Genomic DNA, 27,450 nt, shown 5'->3' on the forward strand with positions numbered 1-27,450 from the left:
GTCACCTATATTGATATAAGAAACTTCCATAAATGGACCAACATAAAAAAATAGATTGAAGTCATATGAAACAGACTTTCTCTTTTTAGAAATCTCTTTATATCTCTCTAGTTTACTGCTTTGAGTGAGGAATTAACGAGTTTAATTTTGTAGAAAGTGATATTTAAATAACAAATTTAGGTTGAGCACCACGACGCTCAGTCATGCCAGCATCACAGTGCTCCCTCTTGGACCTTATAGCGCCGCGCATCAAATCCAGCATCGCTATACTTGTTCAATTTTCCAAAATTCCAGAAAGCTAGTGTCGGGACGCCAACATTCCCAACATTGTGATGTCCAAGGGGGAAAATTTTATACCTTCAAAACATGCACACACACTCTTGAAATCCACTTCAGAACTAAATGCATACTCTCACATGTGTATAGAATATTCCCAAACACATGCAGAAAAGCTCAAATGTAAAAATTTAATAGGTTACCTTGAATCTAGCTAAAATGTAGAAATTTAATAGGTTACCTTGAAATCCTAACAGTGTCACACTAATATTAACAAACCAAATAAATTGAATTTAAATTAATCCTTAATAGATGAATAACCCAGCTAGGGCATATGAAATGACATGTTACATACATAGAGTAGAAGTGCCTTGGATTGTTGTCATGCATGCCACACCTATACCATATACTATATCTTTTTGGCTTGTGTTTATAAAATTATAACTAAGCAAGATTTCAACTACTCCTTAACATGTTGGCAACTTTAAAGAGGTGCATGTAATTATGCATTACAATAGGACAACACCATGATTTGTTGCTTCTGCCACTTGTCATCTCTTCCTTTCAGAACCTCCAATTGAGAAGCCACTTCTTTAAAGGTGATCATGAAATTGATAATGATGCTTTTAAACTATTTGGCAGCGACTTTAAGGAAAGATTTAAGAAATATTTAACTCACATGTTGTCAAAACAAATGAGAAACTTGAATCTTCAAAAACTTGAAATCACATTTTCACCCATTAAACAATAAAACTTAAATTTATTAATTCCCTTGATTCAATATATCTTACTAGATTATAGCCAAGAAAGGCTTACTTATAGAATCCACTTTCCATTTGTATTTCTTCTTACTCACAGGCAAAGGTGAGATTAAGGTAAGAAAGATAAAGGGATGCAAGAGAAGTTTAAGTAGAATGGCAATTGGGAGTTAGGTTTTGTTTATGACAGCTTTTAAAAAGTAATAAAAAAGCTGTCCCAAAGGAAGCCTTAGAGGGAGGGAAAAGAAGATCACAACTTGTTACTTCATTTTTTTCCCGTATTCTTCTTCTTATGTTCAAATTTTAGAAAATGAAAGCCAAATTGAACATAGTCACCTCTCTCTCTCCTCTTTAGATTAAACTCTTATAATTATCTTTATCTATTGTATTACCCTTTCTCCTTGCAAGAAGCCCTCATGTTTTAAAATTTTAAGATTTTAGAAGATAATTAACATTCATTATGTGCATACTTTTTATTTGAAAGCGCATTGTAAAGACGAATCACTTTAAGGTTTTGTTTGGGACATCTTGCTTATTGCTTTATAAAGCAAATTTCTAGCACAAAAATTTATAGTTCAAAAACTTTTGTGCTAAAAAGCTATTTAAAAAAGTAATAAGAAAGTCATCCGAAATGAAACCAAAATATTTATTTTTGTAGTAATGTCATTTTTTTAAAATGTTTTTCCCATTTGATCTCTTTTTTCGTCCTAATAATTAGTTCAACTTGATAACTCTATCTCATGATTCCCATCAACGAATACTCTCTCATTTGTCTCATGATCTCATTAATTATCTCAAAAAACTTATGCTATCTATATATTTCTTTGAATATGATCAATTATTAATTTGAAATTTTAAAACAAAATGGTCTCTTTTTATTAGAAAATATAGTGAAAATATTTTTTAATTTGTTTAATAATTATGATTATTATTTTTTATTTAATTTTAAATTTAAATTTATTGTAATTTTTATTTGATTGAACAAATAAATAATATTTAATAGGCAAATTAAAAAAAAAAGGACATCCATTTAAGATCTCCTCAAACCATGTAAAAAAAAAAACCACAAAATCATCCATCCTCACACGTGTCGGCTTGGGGGAAAATACCTACGCGTAATGCCTGTTATACCCACGACTGGCACGTGCGCGGCATGCTGCTGACTCAGATCGCAGTCATAGCGCCTGCAGCCAATGAGGTCTGCCGGCCTGATGGGAAAATATTAAATCTTGACCGTTCATTAAGTCACAGGGACCAAAGGGGGCTTTTTCTACAGTTTCATCTTCGAAAGTTTCCCCGGATTTATCCCTCTCCTCGCTTTCCGGCCGAGCTAGCGAAAAGAGGAGAGAGGAGAGAGAGGACAGAAGGAGATTCTGCTCATATCATCTATCTCGCGTGTGGTTGGAGTCCTGATAGGTATCTCTTCTCCGAATTCTTTCGTCGTCTTTTGCTGATCCTAGTTCTTAGATTCTCAGCTTGATTTGCTTCTTCTCGTTTGTTTCCGTATATCCGAGAGCATCTTTGTGGGAATTCTTCTATTTTGTGTATTGAGTTTGGTGGATTGATGCTTCTTCTCGAGGAATCTGTTATCCTTAGGAAGGCTTGCCGTTTATGACCATGAGAATTCTTTTTTACACGTGATTTCATGTTTTGTGTTTTTTTTTCCTGTTTTAGCTGATCAGGTTGAATTTGGTTGAGCGTGTAATTATGTTTTTCTTGTTCCGTCACGATCAAGACGGGTTTTGCAGTTTTCACTTGCGCTGAAGTGTTGCTTCTTCAAGAATTTACTGTCTTTATCTTAATTACTCAGTAAATTTTCTTTTCTGATTTTTCATGTTTTTGAATTTTATGGAATTGTTCTGTTCTATCAGCATGGAATCCAATAACCACTTTACATTTTTTTTTTGTTTGTTTTTTAGTTGATCTATTACTTCTGAAAATTTTTTCCATTGTTTTCATTACAGTTAAGCATTTTTGGGCGGAAAGCTTGCTATTTTTCAGGCTGGATCCTGAATAGGACTTTTATTTTATTGTTTACTTTTGTTTGCTTCTTTCTTTCTACTTCACGATCTAAATGGGAAAAGGTGAGATAAATTATATTTAGTAAACTTTTTAGAGATTTTTAAAAACAAGTAGTCAGTTTTCAGGCGCCTAACTGGTAGCTAGGAAGAATTCTATTATTAGATACATTTTCAATTTAAGAAAGCTTCTGATCATGCACTTTAACTTTATGAATTCTAACGATAAGTGTTAAAATGTTCCAGTTAAATATGTCTATAATAGTTTCAGATTTAACTGTTCTAGGTGCTGGCATTTCAGCCTCTTCACTTCAATTTTATTATGAATTGGTTAAAAAACGAAGTTAAGGTTGAATGTGGACAAATTTTGAATGAGTGAAACAAATATTCAACTTGTTGAATAACATAGGGCTGAAAGTGGAAAAAATTTGAATGAGTCAAAATCGAATATGGTGACGGTGCAAATACATTCCGTGCTTTTCCATTCCAGAGTTCCTATGTGTTTCCACAGTGAAAAAAATATTCATCTTGTTGACTAACCACCCGTATTATAACTAATCCAATATTTAAAAAGAATGCAAAAGTGTTTTTTTTGCTAATATTCTGTATAGATTTAGGAGAATTGTTGAGAAAAGGTAGCTTAATTGTGAGTAGAGTGAATTTTCCGTCTCCAATCAAGTTTGTCAGTTAAATCTTAACCAGAATAGAGTTTTCTTATTAAGTTATTGGCAAATTTATTGTCTTTCACATCATTCATAAGCGATGTATTTTAACGTTCTATTTCTATTTAGACAATTTCAGTTGGGCATGTAATCTCTACATCAATCTTTGTCACTCTCTCGTTCTATATCTAGCATATAACTTTCTTTTGTCAATGCCATTTGACTTTTCTTTCAATTATTTTCTTTTCAACTTATTAGAAGTCACGACCTATGATGAATTTGGATTTGGCAAGGTTTATCAGAGAGCTTTGTCATTTACTGCTACTGAATGTTATGCACTTTTGCGGTATTTACATTAAATTGTAACAAAAAAATAAATAAATACGGGTAGGCTATTACAGAATAAATTATGGTCTGCCTCAATGCACTTACAAATTACTATTATCTTCAACTTAGGCTTCGTTTGGGACAAATTTCTTTCTGCTTCTTAAAGCAGCTTTCTAGTATAAAATTAAAAAATTTTATACTAGAAAGCTGTTTTAAGAAGTAGAAAGAAAGCTGTCCCAAACGAAGCCTTAATCAACTCCATGTCCTTCATTAGAATTTCAATCTGAGCCATGTTGCGCATAAATAGTATGTTCAAATACACACTCTTTGATTGATATGTCAGTTAATAAACTTATGAACCGGTCTCTAACTAGGAAGAATTTAATACATAAACTAAAGTTAACCAATTGCTCAACTGAAAACAGTAATCATTTTGCCTTGCTTGTGCCTGACTCAGATTCATCAATATTTTCTGTTTATCAATGCTTCAGATTGCTTTGTTGACTATCATATATATTAAACTTTGTTGAGGACATGTTTTTAATATAGTAAAAATCACGCATAAGGAAAATAAGTTTCTGGTTTAATATTCCGCAAGAGTGTTTAGAGAGCTATAGTGGGTAAAATTTTCAATTTATATGGTTCAGTTGTCTAACACTGTTAAACATTTTAACTACTAGTGATTTCTCTCGTTACGGTTGTATCACCATTTCTCTGCTCCATTATAACCTAACTGATGAAGAATTTTTTCTAATTTTTCTACAGCTATCGTTCCTTGAGTAAATTCTTCCTATCTGTCCTTAATAGCACAAATGCCAGCATTTAAGATGAAGATCAAGTCAAAGACAAACTTCCTGAGGAAATGTAATCACAAATCAACTAAAATATCAAAAGGCTCACGCCCTCAAATTAAGTCATCAGAAAATCAAACGGCAGTGGACTCTTCAAATCCAACTCTGTGGAAAAGTGAGCATTTTTAACTTCTCGTTTCCAAATAAGGAACATATTTATAGTAATGCTAAATGACCTTGAACCATTCAAATTTTGTTTTAACAACACCTTTTATTCTGCATGTCATCTTGATTAGGGTCGAAAACAATAATACAAGATAAACAATCAAATCGATATCTGCATAATTATGCTATATACATTTGTGGATGCTTGATTTTCAGTTTGCTCAGAATACATGGGTAGAAGTTGCTTAAAATAATTGTGAAGTATACGTTTCATTTTAATACAACATTTAAATGGATTGAATGAAAAATGAGGATTACTAATGCTGATCCCCGTAGTTAGGATGAGGCTAATGATGATAATGATGATTTATGCAAGCTTTATATTTTCTACAAAAAAGAGAATTCTAGTCAATCCATCAGAGATTCTCATTACATGCTATAGATCTCATGTCCCATCCTATTTGTTAAAACACTTTTGACTTGGAATCAAATTGAGGCAGTTGGTAATTGGAAGATCTCAATCTAACTGGCTCAACTTGAAATCAATATTTATTACCTATCTACTTGGATTCAGAGCTGCATTTAACAAGTTCAAATTCTAATCAAGGGCGGTCATTTTCTTTCGCATATTCATTCCCAGTAATATTTATGATTACAAGGTCTAAGTCTATCTTCGTTTTATGCATCTTGTTGTTCTTCTATGCACTTTTTATTTGGTCTATATTTTTTGCTAAATCCATTATATTTAATCATAATACGTTACTTTTTTTTTTTGCCAATTTCAACATCCACTTGATTCAATTTTAAAGGATACAGCATGGTGGTCAATCCTGATTTTTTATTGTATTGGTAGAAAAATAAAGATAAAACCTGCTCAGGACACCGAAACAGTACATGGGCAGCAAACAAAGGTTTACGAACATTATGCAAGCACATCATATAACTCAATTATAGGAGATGATATTAGATATCATACTCCCTGAAGATGACCGTATATATAGCTCACACAATTGTAGAAGAAGATAATAGATACCATAATACCTAAAGCTGAGAGTAGATAAGTTCAGCAGTGTTAAATGACCTGCGAGGGTAGAACAGCAATCAACCTTAGGATCACTGATTTAATATTTAAATTACTGTGCTTCCAGAGCCTCCGAATTTCCTTCTCTAATTGATGAAAACATGAGTCCTATGAATCCAAGCTTTTTGGATCTCATCTAAGTTAGATCGCTTTGTTATTCTGAGTAAGCATACAAATAATTAAAAATTTTGAGTGACATCTCGTGCAAAGATAAAGATCTTTGTGATTTACTTAGACAATTTTTGTTGATTTTCTATCTCTGTATTCTCATGATAATTAAAAAATACTTTGGGCTGTTCCCCCTGAATAAATTTGTTTTATATTTCAATTCTAAAAAGAATTACAAACCTGCAAGTGCAGTTTCTTGCAATATTGAAGTATCTTCTCAGAATGTTGAAGTCACTGAAGCCAATGACTGCCAGGACACATATGCTGGAGACTCTACTCAAATGTTGAAATTGTTGTTCTCATCTCCTGATTCTCCTTCATTTGGAGGAATGGTAAGATTTTTTTTTCTTCATGTTCTTTGTTCCTGGATTCTTTTTCTTTGACATATACATGTGATTGTTATGCTGTTTGTTGTTGAGGGAGGGACCGAGGGAGAATAGTTGGCAGACGCCAAAATTTTGACTATGAAGTAATTTTCTGTTCCTATTTGGTTTCTTGCTTATCCAAATTTATAGTGTGAAATGCCATGCTGGCTGGATATTCTGTTTGCAGTCCTTTCCTTGTTATCCTGAGTTATTTATGAATCTATTTACGTTACAAAGTTCCTGCATTTGTCAGCAATCTACTTCCATACATACACTCTAATTATTTTCAATATGACCTACTAAATTTTCTCAGAAGTTACATGCTGATCAATATTGGATTTCAACATATAGTTGTAATATGTGCAATGGGAACTTGAATGCAATGAAAAGCACTTCAACTATATTGAGGATGGTTAATAGTTGAATGTCCAATTAATTGGTACTTTCTCCTTGCTTTTATCCAGAAACTTCAAACAATGTGACATGTGTTGCTTTATTTTGTGTATAGTTTGTATTTACTGTTTGAAACATTGCAAGTCAAGATCGCAATTTACAAATCTACTTTAAAGTTAAGCTGGGCGTGTTGTTTCCAAGTTATAGATGTTTCTTTGTTCCAGATGCAAGACGGTCCCACCCTATAATTTTTCATCAGTGCTACTTGCTCTAGCCATGTTTTTGTATTCTTCTAGGATGACAATCTTTTGAAGCTCAGTTTAGGTATTTATTCACCAACTTTGAGTTTGTGCTTGATTTGAACACTCTAATGGCATCTCACAGTGGACAATATCCATTATGGTTTATTCTTTTGACAATCAACTAATCTGTCTTAAATGGCTAAGCAATTGATGGGCATTTCACTCTACTTCATCCACTAATGGTTTAAAAGGTTTTGCTTTATCTGATATATCAATGCCAACGACTTTGCTTAAAGTTACAATTTTTTCAGATTTATTATCAATTGGGCAGTAAAATAACATGAAAAATATGTTTCAGTTTGATGTAACATGAAGCTTTTCATGCCACATTTCCGATAATTGCAAAAATGGGTTGCACTTAGCTGATTCATTAAGGAAAAATTTCATGTAGTTTATGCATCTGGATCAATCTCATGCCATATTGTTTATTGGGCCTAATTATCTCCAGGAATCGATGTTTGCATCATGCCCTGGTAACTTGGAGACTATTTTTTCACCTGGTTTTGAGCAGACTGATGAAAACTTCAAAGCAGTAAGTCCTAATGAATCAGGTAACTGTTAAATCAGTTTTACATGTAATGACAATTCTGTAGACTAAAATTTATTTTCTTCTCAATTTTGGTTAAAGTTTGTGCTGTTCCTGTTTTTTCTTATAATGCCAAAGGTGAACCCTCTTTTGAAAAATTAAAATTACTAGTTATAAGTGAGTAATTTTCAATGTGTTTGTAAGATAATCTGTGTGCATTGATATTCAGTTAGCTGTAGTTTGATCGCCTTATTACTTAATTGGTCATCACTAGTAATGTTTCTTTATCATTTGAAGTTTATAATGACCTGCTATTTTGATTTATTACCAATTAAAATTTGAGTTGAAGTTCATGCTTTTATTTTACTAAGGTTTTGCTAGAGGAATGATATTTACTGTGAAATGTAGGTTTTCCATTGCTTTTCTTGTTAGTATATTTGGCACACAATTTAATGCATAACGATTTCCAATAATGTCATTATTTAACTTATTTTAGCCTTAAAATGTAGCTTAATATAACATATAACATTGGGGCTTTCAGAGGGTTATGGTTGTTTCATGACATTTCATGTCTCTCCTTTTTATTTTTATTGAAGTTAAAAAAATTTCAACGTATTTTAACAATCTAATATTTGAATTCTTTTAAGGTAACATCTATTATATATCTTAATAATTTCTTATTTTAATTATTATCATAAAAATAATATTAAATATTATTATTTGCACAGTTAAATTATTTTATTTTTCTGTGATTTCTAATATAAAATATTAATATTTTAATTTTTTTATCTCCCCAAAAGTTTCTTATTACAGCTGTTTTCAATGCGTTCCCGTTGGTTATCAAATATCAATAATTAAATGTTAAAATGTAATGTTATTATATAAAAAAGGAATGATAAAGAAAGAAGCATACTGAAATCAATTTAATCTTCCAAAATATTTGTTTACTTACATCCTACTTTCAATGCAATAGTTGTTGATTAAATGGCTCCCTCATTTAATCATTAAATATTTCAATGCAATAATATTTGCCATTAAAAGGAATAATTAAATAAAATAACTAATTAAATACTTCTCATTATATGACTCTTCCAATTAATACATAAAGAACTATCTCTGACGGTGCTCATTTTCCCACAATAAAAAGGATGGTCAAAATAATGGTTACTAAAATCAATTTAATCATTCAATAATTCCTTCAATATTTTATAATTTAATTTTCTTAAAATTTTGTTCCTTCTATAATTCTTTTTTTCTTCCAGATGTTTGTACTTATATAAGGATGCCTTCTATTTGCAGAACATATTTTACAAAGGTTTATTGCCTTTATTATTTTTTTTACAAAGGTTTATTGCCTTGAAATTTCTATTCAATGAATTATGTCATTAGGAAATAATAAACATAGAAAAATCTTATATCTATTATAAGATAAAAAATAATAAAAGTATATAATCAATAATTATTTATTCATTAAAGGACATTTAAATTATATTCATGAGAAATGTCTCTTCATCATTAATTATTATTTCACTCTTTGTTTTTTCTAAAGAACAAAATGTAATCAATACAACATTTTTTCTTAATCTGCGAAATATTTTATGATATTTCTTTTTATTTTGTAAGACAATAATCATAGGAGATCATTATCAAAAAATAAAATATTATTAAGACATTAATAATGTTCACTTCAAAATTGTAGACTTGTTTATTAATTAAATTATAACTTTCATTCTGGAAGAAAAATACAAAGAAATTAAAAACTTTTAAAATAATATTTAATTTTGCATTAATAAAGCTCACTTATTGCACATACAATTTAATATGTCTACTCGCACACAAAAATCATAGTTATGAAATTTTCTCGTCCTAGGAGGAGAATAGTCACTCTTCATATTTCTCCAAATTTTATTTTTGAAACTAGTTGATATAGCCTTGTAACTGTAGCCGTAACACCTTTCATTGTGATTTACACCATGAAATTCACTTCTGGAGCAAGTTCCATTAGCTTTCATAAAAATTCAACCACGCATCAATCATTGGGGAAAATAAAGATGATTAGATGGCATATAGAACCCATAAAAAAAGTACAGTTTACTTAATTGTATTTCTCCAATTAAAATTGCCCAATAGATGTTAAATATCCTCAACAAACTGTGTATTTAATTTCAAACCATTTGGAAGTCTCTGCACTATTGAGAAGATTTTTATGCATCCAAGTGATGATTAAACAATTTTAGAAGTTCTTGAAATAATTTTTGCCACTAAATTTAAGTATGTTTAAGAGAATAATTATTTTGGTCATAATATTTGGAGGCCTTAAAATCAAAATCTAAATTGGAGGAGTGATTCTCCTCCCAGAGGATAAAATTCTATTCATATATATATATAGGTCAAAATTATCCGTAAATTATTTATATGGGGTTGTTTAGTCTCAGACTACTCAAATTTGATGTGAAGTAGTCCATTAACTTCTCAAATATGATTAAAAATAATCCAACAGAGGGAATATTTGAGGACTTAAGAGACTAAATTGAACATATTTATAGTTTGACACTAAAATTATCCCATACAAATTGTTCTAGGACTATTTTGACATTTTTTTTCTTTATGTATGAATGTCTACCTACATTTTTATATTTTGTGAGTGTCTTTGTGCGAGGGGGGATGGCCAAGGTTAGTTATGTGTGTGTAGGTGCAAGTGTATTTGTGTGTGCTTTTGTGTACATTTGGATTGAAGATAGTGAATCGATGTGGGTGGGTTTGCATTGGTGTGCTCTGGACATGCATGTTTATGTATTCACGTAGATGCACATGCACATCATGCTTGCATGTGCTATGTTTGTATGTGTATATGTATAAATCTTGTGTAACGATGGTTCATGTGCATGTGTGATTGTTTTATGTCTGTTCATTTATACGTATTCATATTCACATTTAAAAACTCATATTTAATTTTCATTTAGTATTCATTACCCATGTTAATTTGTATTGCCAAACTATTTTATTACCATCATTATGTTTAAATACCTTTCCTAAACACTTGGGAAAGCATATGATTTTATTACCATCATATGCTTATATTTTCAACATTGATCAAGTTGCTGTTATTTTTTGCAGTAATTGTTTTGAAAACAGATTTAACTGCTGACTTCAATATGCATGTTGACTTAAGACTTGTTTGGGACGGCTTTTTTACTTCTTTCTTAAAACAGCTTTTTAGAATACTTTTTTTTTAAAAAAATTTTATACTAAAAAACTGTTTTAAAAAGCAGTAAGAAAGCCGCCCCAAACGAAGCCTTAGTCACACTATTTATCAAGCTCCTAGTATTATAGATAGACAACAACAACAAACTTTTATCCCACTATATGAGGTCCTAGTAGTATAGATAGAATTAAAAATTAATTAATTCTAATATGTGATTACTAACTTTTGATATCTAACAAATTTAACATATATATAATTCAAATCTATTTACAAATAAGAATATATAAATTATTCACCATTTAATTTTTCATACTTGAAAAAATACAAATTTATTTAAAAATGCAATTATATCTTGAAATGACGTTTTAAACCAACAATGTCAAAAGTTGAAACTATCAAAATCATTGAAAGTAAAATACTTCTATCTTTGTTAATTTATCAATGAAAATATTATTGATGCAAATTACATGCATTTAACTTAGAACTTCATTTAACACATTTAGAATATATATAATTCAATTCAAATTTACTTACCAACTTCAGTCCTAGGCATCCTATTTCAGATGATAGTACATTTGTCAAGTCAGCATGTGTTGTTTTGTATCTTTTTTTTTTCGCAGTTGGACATGAACAACCTCAACTACCTCATCTGATTACTGATGAGGTCGATGATGATAGTTGTACTTTAAGTGAAATCCAAGCTTGCAATGGATTCGATTTCTACTTCTCAGATAATGTTACGGCATTACCAGTTGATGGAGGCATTGGGTTTAACGAGATATTAAATGTAGCCTGTCCTGATTATGAACTTCTGAATTCTGATGCACTACTTGATTTGGAAGATAGGCCGATATTATTTCCATTATTGGATGAACGTCTGGAAAGTATTGGATTTAGTGATGATAAATCCGTTGGAAAGCATATGGACGGCGATGAATCATGCTTGTACCTTGCTATCCATCAGTTGAAATCACCGGATCAGGATGCTCAGATAAGATGTTTGACCAGTGATTTTGAGGAAACGGCATACTTCAATTTACAATTTACTGGTCACAAATTATCGAATTCACCTGTTTCAAAAGCAGAGGAAGTAAAAAGAAAGCCTATTACACTTGTGCTTGATTTGGACGGTAAGCAGAAGATTTAGTTTTTTGTTTTTCTAAATTTTTTTTTATTGTGTATTTATGTTGTAGATTATCATTTCTGGTAATGTTCTATAAAATCAGTTTACTTGATTTTTTCTTTTTATCCATGAACTTCAATTTAGTTGAGAAACAACATTGCATCATAATTTTCCTTTATTTGGTCTTTAATTTGAGTCGGAACTATTGGTCAGCTTACTGATGGAGATATTCTTTTGTATATGCTTTGGTTTCTACATTCTCTCCTGTTTTTTAACAAAATATTATTCTTTTGAACTGTGATGCATAAGCAGAAAATTCAACTTTGGTTGAACCCAACATTACAATTTCCTCTAAGGTCTCAATATTATCTATCATATTAAAATGCAAGATCCCGGTGGTATTTGAAATTTAGGCTTCTTTTGGGACGGCTTTCTTTTTGCTTCTTAAAACAGCTTCCTAGTACAAAAATTTTAATTTTTGTATTATAAAGTTGCTTTAAGAAGCAATAAAAAAGCCGTCCCAAATGAAGCCTTAATGGATAGCTTCACTTTTGAATAGCCCATTGTCTGACTGTGACATGAATACTTTATTGTAGATTGTTAAGGCTAGTTTCGTCATCCTATCTTTAGTGTGATATGATTGTGACCACTAATTCAAGCCTGATTAGCAATTTCCATTATGATCTAATGCAGTTTTTATCATACTATAGTTTCTTACCGAGCCTGAATTGATTGCCAATTTGCCATAGTCTAACTCACTTTTTAAAAGTAAAAATAATCTGAAAAAGAATAATTCATTTGGTCATACAATAAACCCTCTGAGGCGACGTTGAAGTTCAACAAAATGAGTAGTCCAAGACAGATTTTATTAAACTTGGCTTGTGATTTTGTCTTGAAATAATTTATGTAAATTCATGCAGAGACTCTTGTACATTCTACACTGGAGCATTGCGATGATGCAGATTTCTCCTTTCCTGTTTTCTTTAACATGAAACAGCACACAGTCTATGTAAGACAGAGGCCATATCTACAGACGTTCCTTGAAAGAGTAGCCCAAATGTTTCATGTTGTCATATTTACTGCCAGTCAGAGCATCTATGCCGAAAAGCTCTTGAATATTCTGGATCCTGACAGAAAGTTAATCTCTCAGTGCTTTTATCGCGAGTCATGCGTATTTTCTGATGGTAGCTACACGAAAGACTTGACTATTTTGGGGGTTGATCTTGCAAAAGTGATTATTATTGACAATTCTCCACAGGTAAGGTTTGTCATGTTATGTTCCTGCGAATCAAATTTAGGCTTCGTTTATGACAGCTTTTTAACTGCTTTCTACAGCAGCTTTCTAGTTAAAAAAATTGTCGAAAGTGACAAAAAAGCAGTGTTTAAAGCTGTCCCAAATGAAGCCTTAATTGTTCTTATTCACTTTTAAAATTAATGGTTAAAGAAGCATAGTGAAATAATGTATCTGCCTTTCTGTTATACTAAAATCATGTGCCAGTAATATGAAAATTATGGAAAATGTTTTTGCTTACATCTTCTCATTTTTGTTTATGATGGCAAACGGTTCATCTTTGCTCTCTTTTCCCAGGTTTTCAGGCTGCAAGTGGACAATGGCATTCCCATTAAGAGTTGGTTTGATGATCCAACAGATCAAGCATTAAATTCATTACTACCCTTCCTTGAAAATTTGGCTTATGTGGATGATGTTCGACCCCTTATTTCAAAGATATTTGGCACTAAAGCAGAACAAAAAGTTGTCTTAATATAGTTGATTTGGGAAAAAGAAATTGCTTATGATATCCACATTCAATTTTCGACGAGGACACCATTATTTTTGAGACAATACATTTTTCTTTCAACACTACCTATTTTGGATTTTGCAAGATTACTTGTCTTGCAAAAAAAGAAATAATATTTTTTACAATCCGATTAATTGTCGGTGTCCTCGTCGAAATTTTGGTCAGAATATCTGAGCCTTTTATTTTTTTTTCATCAACTTTTCATATCATCCTCATTAGACCACAGCTATTTTGTTTACATACAATAAAGCTCTCAGCCTTCTTGTTAGATTTAGAGCATAGTTTTTACTAGTTGTGTATATATATATATATATGCACTCTCTCTTTCATGTTACAATTCAGGTGTGTAAATCACTCTTATTTTGTGCAATAAAACAATCTGCTCTTTCAACTGAGTTGTTTTTTTCTTAAGAATATTTGTTTGTTGAATTTTACTATGTTAATTGAGATGTTAATATGTTCATGCATTTTAATATATTGCAATTATGTATAGTGATTATATTGTAATATAACTAAATGTTATTATGTGAATAATGCATAATGTATGCTAACATGTTTAACATAACACCTTAACATTATATATAAATACTATGATAACATAGATATGTTACATATATAATATAGCACATTATATTAATTATCTTTTAACATTATATGTATTATATATTTTAACACTAGTGTTAATTATGATATAATTTGTATCATGTGTAACATTAGGTATAATAATCATATATACAGTTATTAATATGATTTATAATATATTATAACATAATGTATATCATTATGTGTTATGTTATATTATATTACATATGCATTATATAAACATGTAATGAATAGTAATATATAATACATAGGTAATTTATTATATATTCATATTATAGAACATGGTATAATGTATATAACCATTATGTATTATGCACTTATAATAAATATTGATGTTGTTAGTATATAATTATAATTTGATATTATATTATATCATTTATACACCATACCTATAATATTATATAATTTACACAAAATTACATTATATAATATGTAAATATATATAATGATTAATTATATAGTGTATATAGTGATTATATTATAATATAATTAAATGTTATTATGATGTATAATGTATGTTAACATGATTAATATATAACCTTAACGTTATATATATATATATAATGAATGATAATTTTTTGTTGTATTTTTTTGAATTTGATTATATAGAGATTTTTTTTTGAGATAGTTTTTTGTCATTATATTTTCATTGCTTTAAAAAAAATTTTGAACTAAAAGTTGTTGTAGAAAATAATAAGAAAGTTGTTCAAAATATAACCTGATTGAGTCTTTGTTTGGGTCTACTTTCTTAATACTTTATAAATTAGTTTTATAGTACAAAAATTTTTAGTTCAATAAATTTTGTAATTAAAATTTTGTACTAGAAAGATACTTTAAAAAATAGTAAAAAAGCCATCCCAAATGAAACCGGAGTCACGATGAAAGTTGTGTAATGTACAAATGAATTTATTTGTGATTTATTTGATTAGAATGACTAACAAGAGGAAATTATAAATCACCAATTTTTTCATTAGAAAAACTAATAAAAATGCTTTGTAAATAAAACTCATGACATTTTTTTCATTTTGGTTTTTTTCATTCTAAGAAAATGAATTCAAAATATTTGTGTGTACACATAAGTAACATTTATATTTTTCACATTCTGATCCAGAAAAGAGCAAGGTAATATAAAAAGAGTAATTTACATATATGCCACTGAATTGTTAAATATTTACATATCAAATATTTAAAATTTTATATTTATAAATATAATATTCTAGTGTTTAAATCATTAAAAGATACACATGAAATTATATATTTTATTTTAGATAAATTATCGTTAATTATATTAATTTTAATTTAATTCTTATATCATTAAGACACTTAAATGATTGATGAACACTAAATGATCGAGAGAATCAATATGAGCCGTTTAATGGAGCACTCCGAATTTGTCATAGATTTTTTTTTTTCATATTTATCGAGCATGTCATTTTCAAAATCTATAAATAGACCCATTCTCCTTGCATGAGAAGGACCTTTGGGATTAGGAGGCTTGGATCTTGGGCTAAAGATTCAAGAGAGCTCTAAAGCTTGAATAATCATCAAACTCTGCTCAAGCACCATCGCCAACAAACCCTCACCACTACTGGACCCAACTATGGTCCTCGAACCACCATCGCACGACTACAATCCTTCCAATCTCTATCACCCACTGACTACGGTCCTTTTGACCCCCATCTCTCGTTGATTACATTCCTTCCGACCTTTATTACCCACCAACTACAATCTTTCCGACCTTCATTGCCAGTTGACTACGATCTTTCCGACCTCAATCACCCACTGACAATGGTCCTTCGATCTCAATCACTCAATTACAGTTCCTTTGACCTCCATCGTCTGACTATGGTTTATCTGACCTCTATCACTCAATTATAATCCCATTGCCCTCCGCCCTATGTTGCCAAACTAGTCCACCTGACCTCCATCACCCGTCAAGTACAGTCCTTCTGACCGTCGTCATTCGTTGACTATGGTCCCATCAACCTCTAATGCCTGATAAAGGTCATCCGAGCAATGTCGCCTGACGACTACAATCCTTAGATTTCAATCGCTCGACTACAGTCCTTTCGATCTTTGCCGCCTATTAACTATCGTCATTCTATCTCCATTGCTCGACTATGGTCCTTCCAATCCCCCTTGCATGATTATGATCTCTTCAACCTCATTGTAAATTTTTTGTTTTTACAATTATATAATTTATATCATTCACCCACTTGTTCTAATCACCCATTCTAATAAGCAATTTTCTCTTCTCTAAATTTACAATGGGAGGAACTGATTCTTAATTCACCACTTCATTAGCAGGAAGAAGACGGAAATACATATTTGTTTAATTTTATTGTAATGTTGAAGAAAATATTCTAAGTCGTATGACTTTGAATATGCACTCATTCTAAAAAGAGCGAAATCCCAACCACTGAGAGCAATCAGTCGGTCATAAAAGAACATCTTAGTAAGAACTTTACATATTTTACACAGTAGAATCCATGTCAATCGATCAAACAAACTTTGCAGAAGAAACACTGCCTGTACCATGACATGGATCTCTTCACATCTCTTTCAGCTTTTCAAATATAATTTTCTCTCAAGCTTCTGATACAAACATGCCAGTCTCACCAACCACACTAGCTCGAGCTCACCAGCATGCAAATGGACATCATCTTAGGCTTCATTTGGGATGGCTTTCTTTCTGCTTCTTAAAGCAGCTTTTTAGTACAAGCTGCTAAAAAGCTGCTTTAAGAAGTAGAAAGAAAGTTGTTCCAAACAAAGCCTTAAGCTGCTACAGTGCTTCCACTTCCCCTAGTAGATTCCTGGAATCCCTGCACCAATCTTTCTGTGTGAACCTGCAACAAAGAAAGGTGAAGCCCTCATGCCGACTGCAACTTCTGGAGCCATCTTGCTCGGCATAAATGGCTGCGGCGGTTTATGCCGATGGCTATTATCTCGAGCTTCTTCTGCTGCTTCCGCCCTCTCGCTTTCAATCTTACTGATGTTTCTGTGAAAGCTGAAGGTTGCAGGAGGAAGACCAGGCTGTGGTGGAAGCATTGTGTTTCGCATCAATCTTTGAGGATCAGAGGGTTCCCTTATTCTTCCATTCTCAAATGGAATTACAGGACTCACTACTCTTCCTGGCTTTGCTGAAATTCAAATTAGGAGAAGCTTTGGCAGTTCAGACAATTTGAAGGAAATGTTATGTACAATTAGCCAGAACAATTTGAAGTAACTAACCAACTGGGATTCTTTGAGGAGCCTGTGGAATCCTGGGAAAATGTTCAGAAAATCTATCTGCTTCTCGGAGATTATTAACTTGTTCCTTTGGAGGGATTGTAGTTGAATGGAGCACAGTTGGTCTATGAAGACAGAATTATAATGCTAATAATGATCATCATGGAATTTTACAGGTTCAAACAGCATGAAAGTAAAAAGATTTCGAAGCAGTACTTCAGAGTGTAATTCTTAATTATTATAGAGGACATGATTTCATATAACATAACTGCAATAAATTCATCCTGTGAAAAAAGACATAAGATAAGAGCATCTGCCTATAAACAGAGGGAAGATAGCAGAAAAGAAATGAGAGTTCCAAATCTGTACACCGATTTCATTAATTGAAAATTTGTTCATCAAATATCTCCATGTTTTAGTTCAAAAAGAGTGAAATTGTGAAATAAATGACATTTTTAAAGCACCTACAAATTTATGTTAGCAACAACCTGTGGGCTCCGAAAATTCGGCCCCGGCCTCCCCGCCGCGCTTTTCAAGAGAACTCGGGTAGAAGCAGTGGGGGTCTAACGGTTTTGGATCGAGAGGGAGGAAGAGGTTCGGCCGGATTTTCATCTGTGGAAGGAAGCAAACGGGATATGAGAGCTTCTACTTTGTTTGCTCGATACTTATAGGCGCGAATTGGAGTGTGATCGGGGCTGGTGTCGCAGGTTTCACGCAGAAATCCCGAGAAGCGACACAAACGGCGCCGATTTCAGCAGGATATCAGGAGGGCCTCGACGGGATTTCTGCCAGCATTCGTGGATCCGACAGGTATTATTTTGATTGATTTTTTTTTAGTATTAAACAGAGGTTAACACAACCCCAACTCTGACAAGACAATTTGAAGACATCATTCAACTTGACCTATTTTTTCACTAAGCAGGTTTCTTTTTACACTCATTTTACCCTGCATGGATCCATTTTTGGTATAATTTGAGCATAATTCACTCTTAACCCAATTAGATGACAAATCCATCTTTTAACTATCCTACCCTCATTCTATAGCTACGCATCTACCATTATCCTACTTTTCTTCAATCCTCTTAACCCTATATACCACAAATCCATTAAATATCTAAACATTCCCGATTTTTTCAAATTGGCTCATTAAAGTCCTCAGCTTTTCAAAAATAAGCGAAAAAGAAAGAAAACAAATCTTAAATTTGAAAAGGGCCATTTTAAGTGGGAAATTTGACATGCTAAAATGTCCTGCCTACCACCAGTCTCCCCACTTCAACAATATATCTTTGTCCCCAAACTTGTTTCTTTATTTCAAAAAAGGAACGGTCAAGAATTTGAGAGCTGAGGTTTTACTCCACCAGGAATCAAAATGGAAGAGTAGGTTGAGAATTTACTAAATGGGCAGACTGAAAATTTTGGTTTTGGTTTCAAACATTACTCACTGAACAACAAGGATGGAGGCAGAATGCCAATTTTTTGCAAGCAATCAAGAGGTTGTAAGCAATCAAGAGGACGAGAAGACGTTTTTAACAAACTACTTGGAGTGAAAACAAGTAGGAATAATCTAACATCCTTAATCGAGAGTTTTCCTAAGTCAAGGCTTAGGATGTAATTAACTACGGGGGCTTGCGCCGGTAGGAGACCGATCCCTACAATCAAATAAACCCTATTAGAGCTGATGTATCGAATAGGGGAAATCTCGTGAATTTTTGGGTTATAGATATTATTATCCATCGATGTTGGTAGGTGAGAGTCGCTATCCTCCATGGCTAATCGTATCTATAACTCCATCTGCTCTTCCATCGGCCTGCTTGTGTCGATTGTAAAGGTTTACGACCATTTTGTCCTACGGGATAATGTGATCGTACTCTTTGCATTCGAACCACATGAGCAGCATCCTTTAGGAGACCCACACACGTCACCTCAAAAATGTGCCGCACTCGGTACCAAGCGCTTAACCGGACGGGAGAACAGTCCGGTGTCCGCACAGAATAAAAGCTCGGGTGTGGAAGGGGTGGAATGGGGGATTCAGAGAGCACATAAAAGGCATCTGCGGTTTATGTTAGAGAAGGAAGTTATTATTTTTATTTTTTTTACAAGTAATTCCATTTGTACGCTTCAGTAATACGCTATTATGTTGGTGTAACTGTAACGTATAAGAGGTGCAACTGTAACGCGTAAGTCTTTTTTTCTTTCTTTCAGCATTTCTCTTTTTCTACATCCCTATCAAGCCCCCATGTTCATATCAGTGTGCAAGGAGAGGGGATAGCAAAAGTTAGTGGGGGAAAATGGATCAGTTTTCCCAACATCAAATTTGAAATATTCATTATCCAAGAAGATCCTCAGGCATCTTCCCAATTCTCTTCGCTACCCTTGTCTTGATCTATTATACCACCTTTCATGTCCATCTTGAGATGTTCCTTTTCCACCTAATCTCCTAATCACCTTTTTCCCTCTGCCTCCCCTCCTCTTTGCTTCAACTCCTCCACTAGTCAATTCCCTTCTCCACCAAAATAATTATCTTTAACCTGATCTACATCAACTATAGCCTATTTGTCCTAGAAAAATGTTATTACACAGAAATTAATTAAATCAAACTCCAAGCAACAGATACAATTATAGCCAAAGCATGATGGATGAATGCTGATATAATGTTCTCTCAATTATTATTTTAAATAAGTAGTTATTAGTGCCTCAAAATAATTACCTGGGAAGAGAAATATGTTTCCTCTCTATCGGAACCGTGGGAGCATTTTTTCCGCCGTTCTCCTCCAAATGAGCAAATTGTCTTTTGAAATGATCAACCGCACTAAAATGATTGGGATACAACAACAATGATAAGCACAAAATAATTGAACTGTATAGAGATATTGCAAATAAAAAAATTTAACCTAGGATACAAGAAATTTGATCTCTCAGTGCCATTTATGTAGTCCTTGAGAAGTTGAGGGTGATACTCCAATATTTCATGAAAAATGAGCTCTCTAATATCTTCTTTTGTCACTCTTCGCCGCTCAAATTCAAACTCCATTTTTGTGATTGGTTGGCAAGAGGGCTCCCTCTCCACTTTGGCCAAACCAGTAAAATATGGATCTGCCAACGCCTAAAACCACAGAAGATTTAAGAAGAGAAAACATCCCAGCATATAAAGGCGAGGGATATCAAACTCACATTCTTCTCATTTGCAACAAAGTGTACAACAATGATAGCATAAATAACAGGAAGAAAAGTTACTAGAACAAGAAGAAACATACACACCTCTTCAGCTGAAGGGCGATCCTTCGGATCAAACGCTAGTAGCCTCTCCAAAAGTTTGAGGGCCAAAGGATCTGCATCTGGGAACTTCTGTGAAAATGGTATGGGTTGCTTCTTCCTCATACTACTTAAAAACCTTCTTGCCTTATCATTTCGAACCTATTATCAAATTAGAGGAGATATGAGATCAGGCAATACTCTTGGAATGGAATTCTAACTTTCAATATGACATTTCCATAGAAAACACCATACCCGCGAAATAGAATCAATGGAAGGCGTGCCGAGAAGATCAGTCATCAAGTCTAATTGATGTACCACATTTTTCCCAGGAAATAAGGGCTTCCCAGTTATTACCTCAGCAAAAATGCAACCTATGCTCCAAATGTCAATGGCTGGCGTGTACTGCAAATGCAGAACCCATCATTCAATTAAAGCATACAAACAAAATGAAGAAGTAAAAAGATATACGACCAGAAATTAAATAAAAAACACACAGCAGATATAAAATAACATCTCGCAGTTAGTCCAAAACAATTCCTGAACAAGCATTTTATTTTAATTAATTGCATCATAAAATAGTTTGATTACAAAGATTCCAAATTAAAGAAAGATATCAAAAGTTTCATAATCATAACGGTTAAATTTACCATTTAGCTGGGGTAAGGATGATTGGAAAAATTGTCCAGAATTGAGTCTTTCTATTAAGACCAATAGGACAGCTTTGTGCAAGCGTGCAACTAAATAAGAAAATCATGAATAGCTGCATTGTAAAGCAAATGGCTGAGAGGACAGATGATCCATTGCACTAATGATAAAGTAAAAGGAAGGATTTTTTAGCTGATCATGATGCAAAGTGGAAGCGAGCACATCCATGTCGAGAGAGAAAGAAAGCAAGAGAGAGAGTGAGGCAATGAGAAAGGTGTGGGCGGAGGGGATTAACTTCAATGAAGATGATGAGTCGTCTTCCTACCAGGTATACAGGCATCAAGGAAATCTTGGGTTGTCATTGTAATCCTATAAGACACCTAGGTTTCCACAATGGAAAATTATTAGGTCCCGACACCGGACGTAGATATAGGTCCGGATATCCAATTAAAATTTGACACAAGGATTGCGCTTTTGGTGCACTTTTTGACTGCTCTTTGACTGTGCTTTAATTGCACTTTGACTGCGCTTTTTGACTGCACTTTGGCTGTGCTTTGGTTGTGCTTTACCTGCACTTTGACTGCGCTTTTTGACTGTACTTTGGCTGTGCTTTGGTTGTGCTTTACCTGCACTTTACGTGTGCTTAGCTTAAAATTTCACGGACACATTTAATTTATAAAGTAAAAAATAAATTTAATTGAATATCCAAGTGTCAATATTTTATAGGAGTCCGGACATATCTCTACGTCCGGTGTCCGGACCTAATAATTTTCCATCCACAACACAGTAAATACTTTGGGCTCATGCCAGTACAAAACATAATCTATAGCAGCATAAGTGGTGCAAAATATGATTTACTATTCTATTTGTCAACAAGATGGTCATGGTAATCAAGTCAGTAGTTTACATAGCCATTATGGCATATTCACAATATTTTCTACATAAAATTATTATAAAAAATTGCATTGAATATTTCATGGACATAATATATACCTTGGAGAAAAATGAGCCACATAGCTCAGGTGCTCGATACCACCTTGTTGCTACATAATCCTAAATATTTTCAATAGAAAGTTCACATGAAACTAAGTTCAATATCCAAGCATAACCAAAAGTAAAAGCAAGCTAACCAACTTGTTATTAATATACCGTCCAAAACACTGTTGATGGGGTATCATTGAATGCAACCCTTGCTAATCCGAAGTCACAAATTTTGAGCTTGCAGTTGGCATTTGCTAATATGTTCTTTGGCTTTAAATCACGATGATAAACATTAGCTGCATTAAATTGACCAACTTCAGCATAAAATTATGATAGAAGGCTAAGTGAGGACCAAGTTATCAGTTTAAATGACAGTGGTGCAGCAAAACACAATGACCAGACAAAAAGAAAGAAAACAACTCCAAATCAATAAGAATAACAGCAAAAGAACTAAAGAATGTTTGACATACAATATAATTACCATAGTGTATTCAAAAAATATGGTGGCCAGGATAAGATGAAAAAACAGAGAATAGTAACATAGAAAGACATAAAAGACCACAAAAACTTTCATATGCACTTGCATGAGGAATATCAAAATTTTATGAAGTACATAAGCAAATTAAGTGACATTCAAGCAAGCATAGCTTGAATAATAAGGCTGGTGATTGCATTGGTAATGGGAAAGAGCTATCCCGGTGAAACAAGAATAGCACGCTAAGACGGCTGAGTGCAACCTAAAATAGGCGGACCAACATCAAACAAATTGGTGGAGCATAATTATCCAAATATAAGAAAAGAGGGTAGTAAATTTCATATAGTAATTACTATATTCAGAAACAACATCAAAGTCAAGTAACAGGTTTTCTTTCGCTCAAAGGTACACGGTAACAAAGAACTTCATGCATAGTTTCTTTTACAGGATGAAATTCAAAGAAGAATTTGGATAAAATCATTAAAAAAAAAAAACCTAGTGCCAGGACATACAAGCACATTGTGATTTTAAGGTTCAGAAAAACAAAAGTACATCAACATGCTATAACATTGTTTAAATTTAACAGACTTCTTGTAATAACATCAAAGGATCCTACCAGTGTGGATATATTTTAATGCGCGCAAGAGCTGATAAAGAAAAAACTGGTAATGCTCTCTGGTTAAGTCATCATTGGCTTTGATAACTTGATGAAGATCTGACTCCATAAGCTCAAAAACAACATAAATATCTTTGAAATCCCTCTTTGATGGGGGTAGCATAATGTGCTTTATCTCTACAATGTCAGGATGTCTGAGAATCCTAAGAAGCTTGATCTCACGAAGAATACGGGCAGCATCTGAGATGTGCTCAAAAATATCATGTATCTTCTTGATGGCCACTTTTCCTCCAGTTTGAATGTCTATAGCTGAGCAAACAACTCCATAACTTCCTTTCCCTATGACCTCCTGAATTTTGTATCTGCTTGCATCCCCATATTCAGTGAAGAAGTCCATCTCTGGTGTTTCCTGTAAAATATAAACAAATATCACACTTTTCCATGAAAATACCTTCAAATAGACTTACCGAATGTCTACCGAAAAGAAATGCAATAAACTAAACCATTAGTTGGCAATTAGAGTGACCGAACTTTCTTTTTTTTTTCAATTTTGCCATAAGATGCAATACGAACTATTATGGGAGAAAATCCATAAATGATATGGGAAAGGCTTATGATAATACAATGGCATATAACACGAAGATAAAATATTAAAATTCATACAGTCTTCGCAGTTAAGAACAAAAACTAGGAAGATAATCATAATGCGCAAGTGAACTTTCTTACAAACTCCGAAGGCTCCACTCATCCAACAACTGATTCAACAAAGTATACAATCACAATATCACTACGCATAAAATTTCTAAATCTGATGTAGCAAAGCGTGAAACTTTCTTTATTCATGAACTCAAAGCATCTAAGGTTCATCCACAAAGGAAATCTGGCTTGGCCTCCTGATAAAGAAACCAACTTGATATTTCAAATCCCCGATAAAGCAAAAGTCAGATAACATAAATCCTCATTCTATATAAAAACATTAATTTTTTTCTCATTGTTGGAAAAACACAGACATATTTTGCTGATGGAAAATCTAACAGAAATAAAATTGAACAAAAAAGTTGCAACGAGGTTACATCACATTCTTGGGAATGATTGAGAAGAAAAAAAGACCAAGAAACTTTAATATACCAAGGCCCAGTTGCCCACCATCAAAGATCACTGAATATCAAACTATTGCAACTTTGTGGGAAACATACAATCAAGACGCATAAAAATTGAAAATTTCAAGTAAAAGAAGGATAATAATCACAGGAAGGTGAACATATGAACATAAACAAAAGGCAAAAGACCAAAAGGTTCTGAAAAAGCAAGACAACCAACGAAGCCTAATTTAAATTTAAATTTAAATTGGCCAAACCATGATAAACATATACATAAAGTTATATATAAACCGGCCAATAATGGAAAAATAAAATTGCAGCAGGGATAATAATCACAATATGTCATATTTGATTCAAGCAAAAACTGATTAATTAAATGCATGTGGGCAATTCCATAAGTAGAAACACCAATGATAGAATATGCAAACTTCTAATAAAAGTCTAAAATAAAACCGCAGCCGGTAGGGATATTTATGTAAACATAAAGTAACTGCACAAAGAACTGCAAGCAAGAAACGGAGAGCAGTGTCCACGAACAGTTGCAAGTCAAAAAGGATTCACCAAAAAAATCTCAAGGTACACCAGTCACCAGCTAATTAATAGCACTATTCAAAATCCAGCTATTTCAATTTCAACACTGTAGGAACAGATCTTAAGTCGCAACAATACAAAAAATTGCCGGAAGAGGGAAAGAAAGACAGTTCGAGAAACAAGGCACTGAATAAATAAAAAAACCTTCTTCCGCTGCTGCATCTCCGTTCTCGTTGAAGGTTTAAAAGCCGCAATGTTCCAAAAACGCCTCCTTTTCTTCCTCTTAAGCTTCCCAAACCCTAAAACGTTTGCCTTCTGTCGAAAATTAAATTAAACAGGGGCGAATCTACAAGGAAATCAGCCACATTTGATCACAGGCATGCAATCTGTTTCTCCTTTCCTTGAAACCTAATCAGAACATAAATATCGAGCAGAATCCTCCTCCACTCCCAGGCAATCCAAGCTCAACGCCTATCTCTCTCTCTCTCTCTTTCTCTCCCGATAGATAGAGAGCGGAGAGCAAGAGAGATGGAGAGAGAAAGAGACTGGCCATCGGCCCATCAGTTAGGGCATTCATTTTATACTGTAACGGCCTCAGCCTCCCACTTGTCGGTCGCCGTATAATAGAATAGTGGCGTATTCGGTAATATTTTGGTAAAGAAGCACTTTTACAAGTGGCTGTAAGAAAGAAAAAGAGGTGTCTGAAAATCTAAAAAATTATTAGGTGCGGAGTGCGCATCGTCCACATAAATATCAGATATCTAGCGGTATTCAGTGGTATCAAGTGCAGGTATCGTTAGGTATCTAATATTTGTGTGGACAATTCTTCTCATACGCACTCCACACCTAATAATCTCTCCCGAAAACCGCAACTAGGAGTTAATTGGAGTTATTATTTATTTTTTAAAAGGAAAATAGGAGCTTGATTTGATTTAAATTAGGCAGTTAATGAATGACCGATCACGCTGCTGATCTTATCTTAGATTTGAATCTCTATGTGTGTGAATTTATTTTAATTGATTTAAATATTAAAAATTAAAAAAAAATATGAATTGGGATTAACTTAATTAATAAATGGATTAGAATTTGTGTCCATAATTTTGGCATATTTAATTGATGACTTGGATTTAAATTGATATGTGGATTTTATTTTAACTAAAATGTTACTCGTTTAAAATTTTTTTCTTAAATTCTTTTGGTTATGTATATGAATTTTTTATTTTTTATTTAATAAAGCTGACTATAAATATTTTTTTAGGGTTTGTTTGGTTAGAAGTAAAATGGGTGTAAAGTGAATGCATGAGTTTTGAAAAGCTTAATGATTTCTATGACAAAAAAAAATGTAACATATAGTAAATATAGTGTAAATAATTTAACTCAGTTTCGAGGTAATCGGTTCTCGCCCAATTTTGAGCGAGAATCGTTTACACCGCAAGCAAGGGGAGCTAGCCACTATCTTTGTAGCCGGCCGCCACCCACCGCCAATGACCACCCATTGTCGGCTACCACCGCCTCCACCATCAGTCAACTTCCACCACCACAACAGCCACCGTTGTCCACCACCGCAACTGCCATCGTCACCCTCGCAGCTGCCATCAGCCATCGCTAATGCCACTCGTCGTCGCCCGCCGTCACCACCACCGCAAGACGCCACCATCACCCTCCAGCCACCATCGCCCCTGCCTGTTAGTCGTCAACATTTTTAAACTTTGTACTACATTCATTTTACTTCAAATAAAAAAAAAATCACACATGAATTTACTTTACACTCATTCGAGTTGTATTCCTTTTACAATGCATTCCTTATTTAGCCACAAAACAATCCCTTTAATCAAAATGATTTATCAGGTCATATTCAAGTCATTCGAGTTACCTAATCAATTTCAGATCCACCTTTTCGATCTATTTTTTAAACAGATAATATTTGAATATGTTTAATTTCGGATCTAACTCAAACCCGATCCTTTAATCTATTTTGACACTCTTACCATAAATTTTCTTATATATATATATCATATCATAAAAAATGACCTCGATTAGCACGCATCTCAAGGCAA

General features: G+C 33.0%; 2 protein-coding genes across 2 annotated transcripts; one reads left to right on the top strand and one right to left on the bottom strand.

Moving 5' to 3' along the window:
• The first annotated feature begins 2,297 nt into the window (after positions 1–2,297).
• On the top strand, positions 2,298–14,354 carry LOC110091943. Its single transcript, XM_020816255.2, has 7 exons — positions 2,298–2,450; positions 4,807–5,007; positions 6,439–6,578; positions 7,755–7,857; positions 11,658–12,167; positions 13,081–13,418; positions 13,749–14,354. The coding sequence occupies exons 2-7, from the start codon at positions 4,854–4,856 to the stop codon at positions 13,926–13,928; spliced, it is 1,425 nt and encodes a 474-aa protein (XP_020671914.2). The 5' UTR covers positions 2,298–2,450; positions 4,807–4,853; the 3' UTR covers positions 13,929–14,354.
• A 2,504-nt stretch (positions 14,355–16,858) lies between these two features.
• On the bottom strand, positions 16,859–25,956 carry LOC110091941 (mitogen-activated protein kinase 10-like). Its single transcript, XM_020816251.2, has 10 exons — positions 25,598–25,956; positions 23,763–24,171; positions 22,840–22,967; positions 22,684–22,743; positions 21,298–21,447; positions 21,049–21,204; positions 20,682–20,893; positions 20,498–20,599; positions 17,794–17,915; positions 16,859–17,702 (listed from the first exon to the last, which is right to left on the bottom strand). The coding sequence occupies exons 1-10, from the start codon at positions 25,613–25,615 to the stop codon at positions 17,365–17,367; spliced, it is 1,695 nt and encodes a 564-aa protein (XP_020671910.1). The 5' UTR covers positions 25,616–25,956; the 3' UTR covers positions 16,859–17,364.
• Between the last annotated feature and the right edge of the window lie 1,494 nt (positions 25,957–27,450).

This window comes from Dendrobium catenatum, unplaced genomic scaffold (genome assembly GCF_001605985.2).
Source record: "Dendrobium catenatum unplaced genomic scaffold, ASM160598v2 fragScaff_scaffold_8, whole genome shotgun sequence".
NCBI lineage: Eukaryota > Viridiplantae > Streptophyta > Magnoliopsida > Asparagales > Orchidaceae > Dendrobium > Dendrobium catenatum.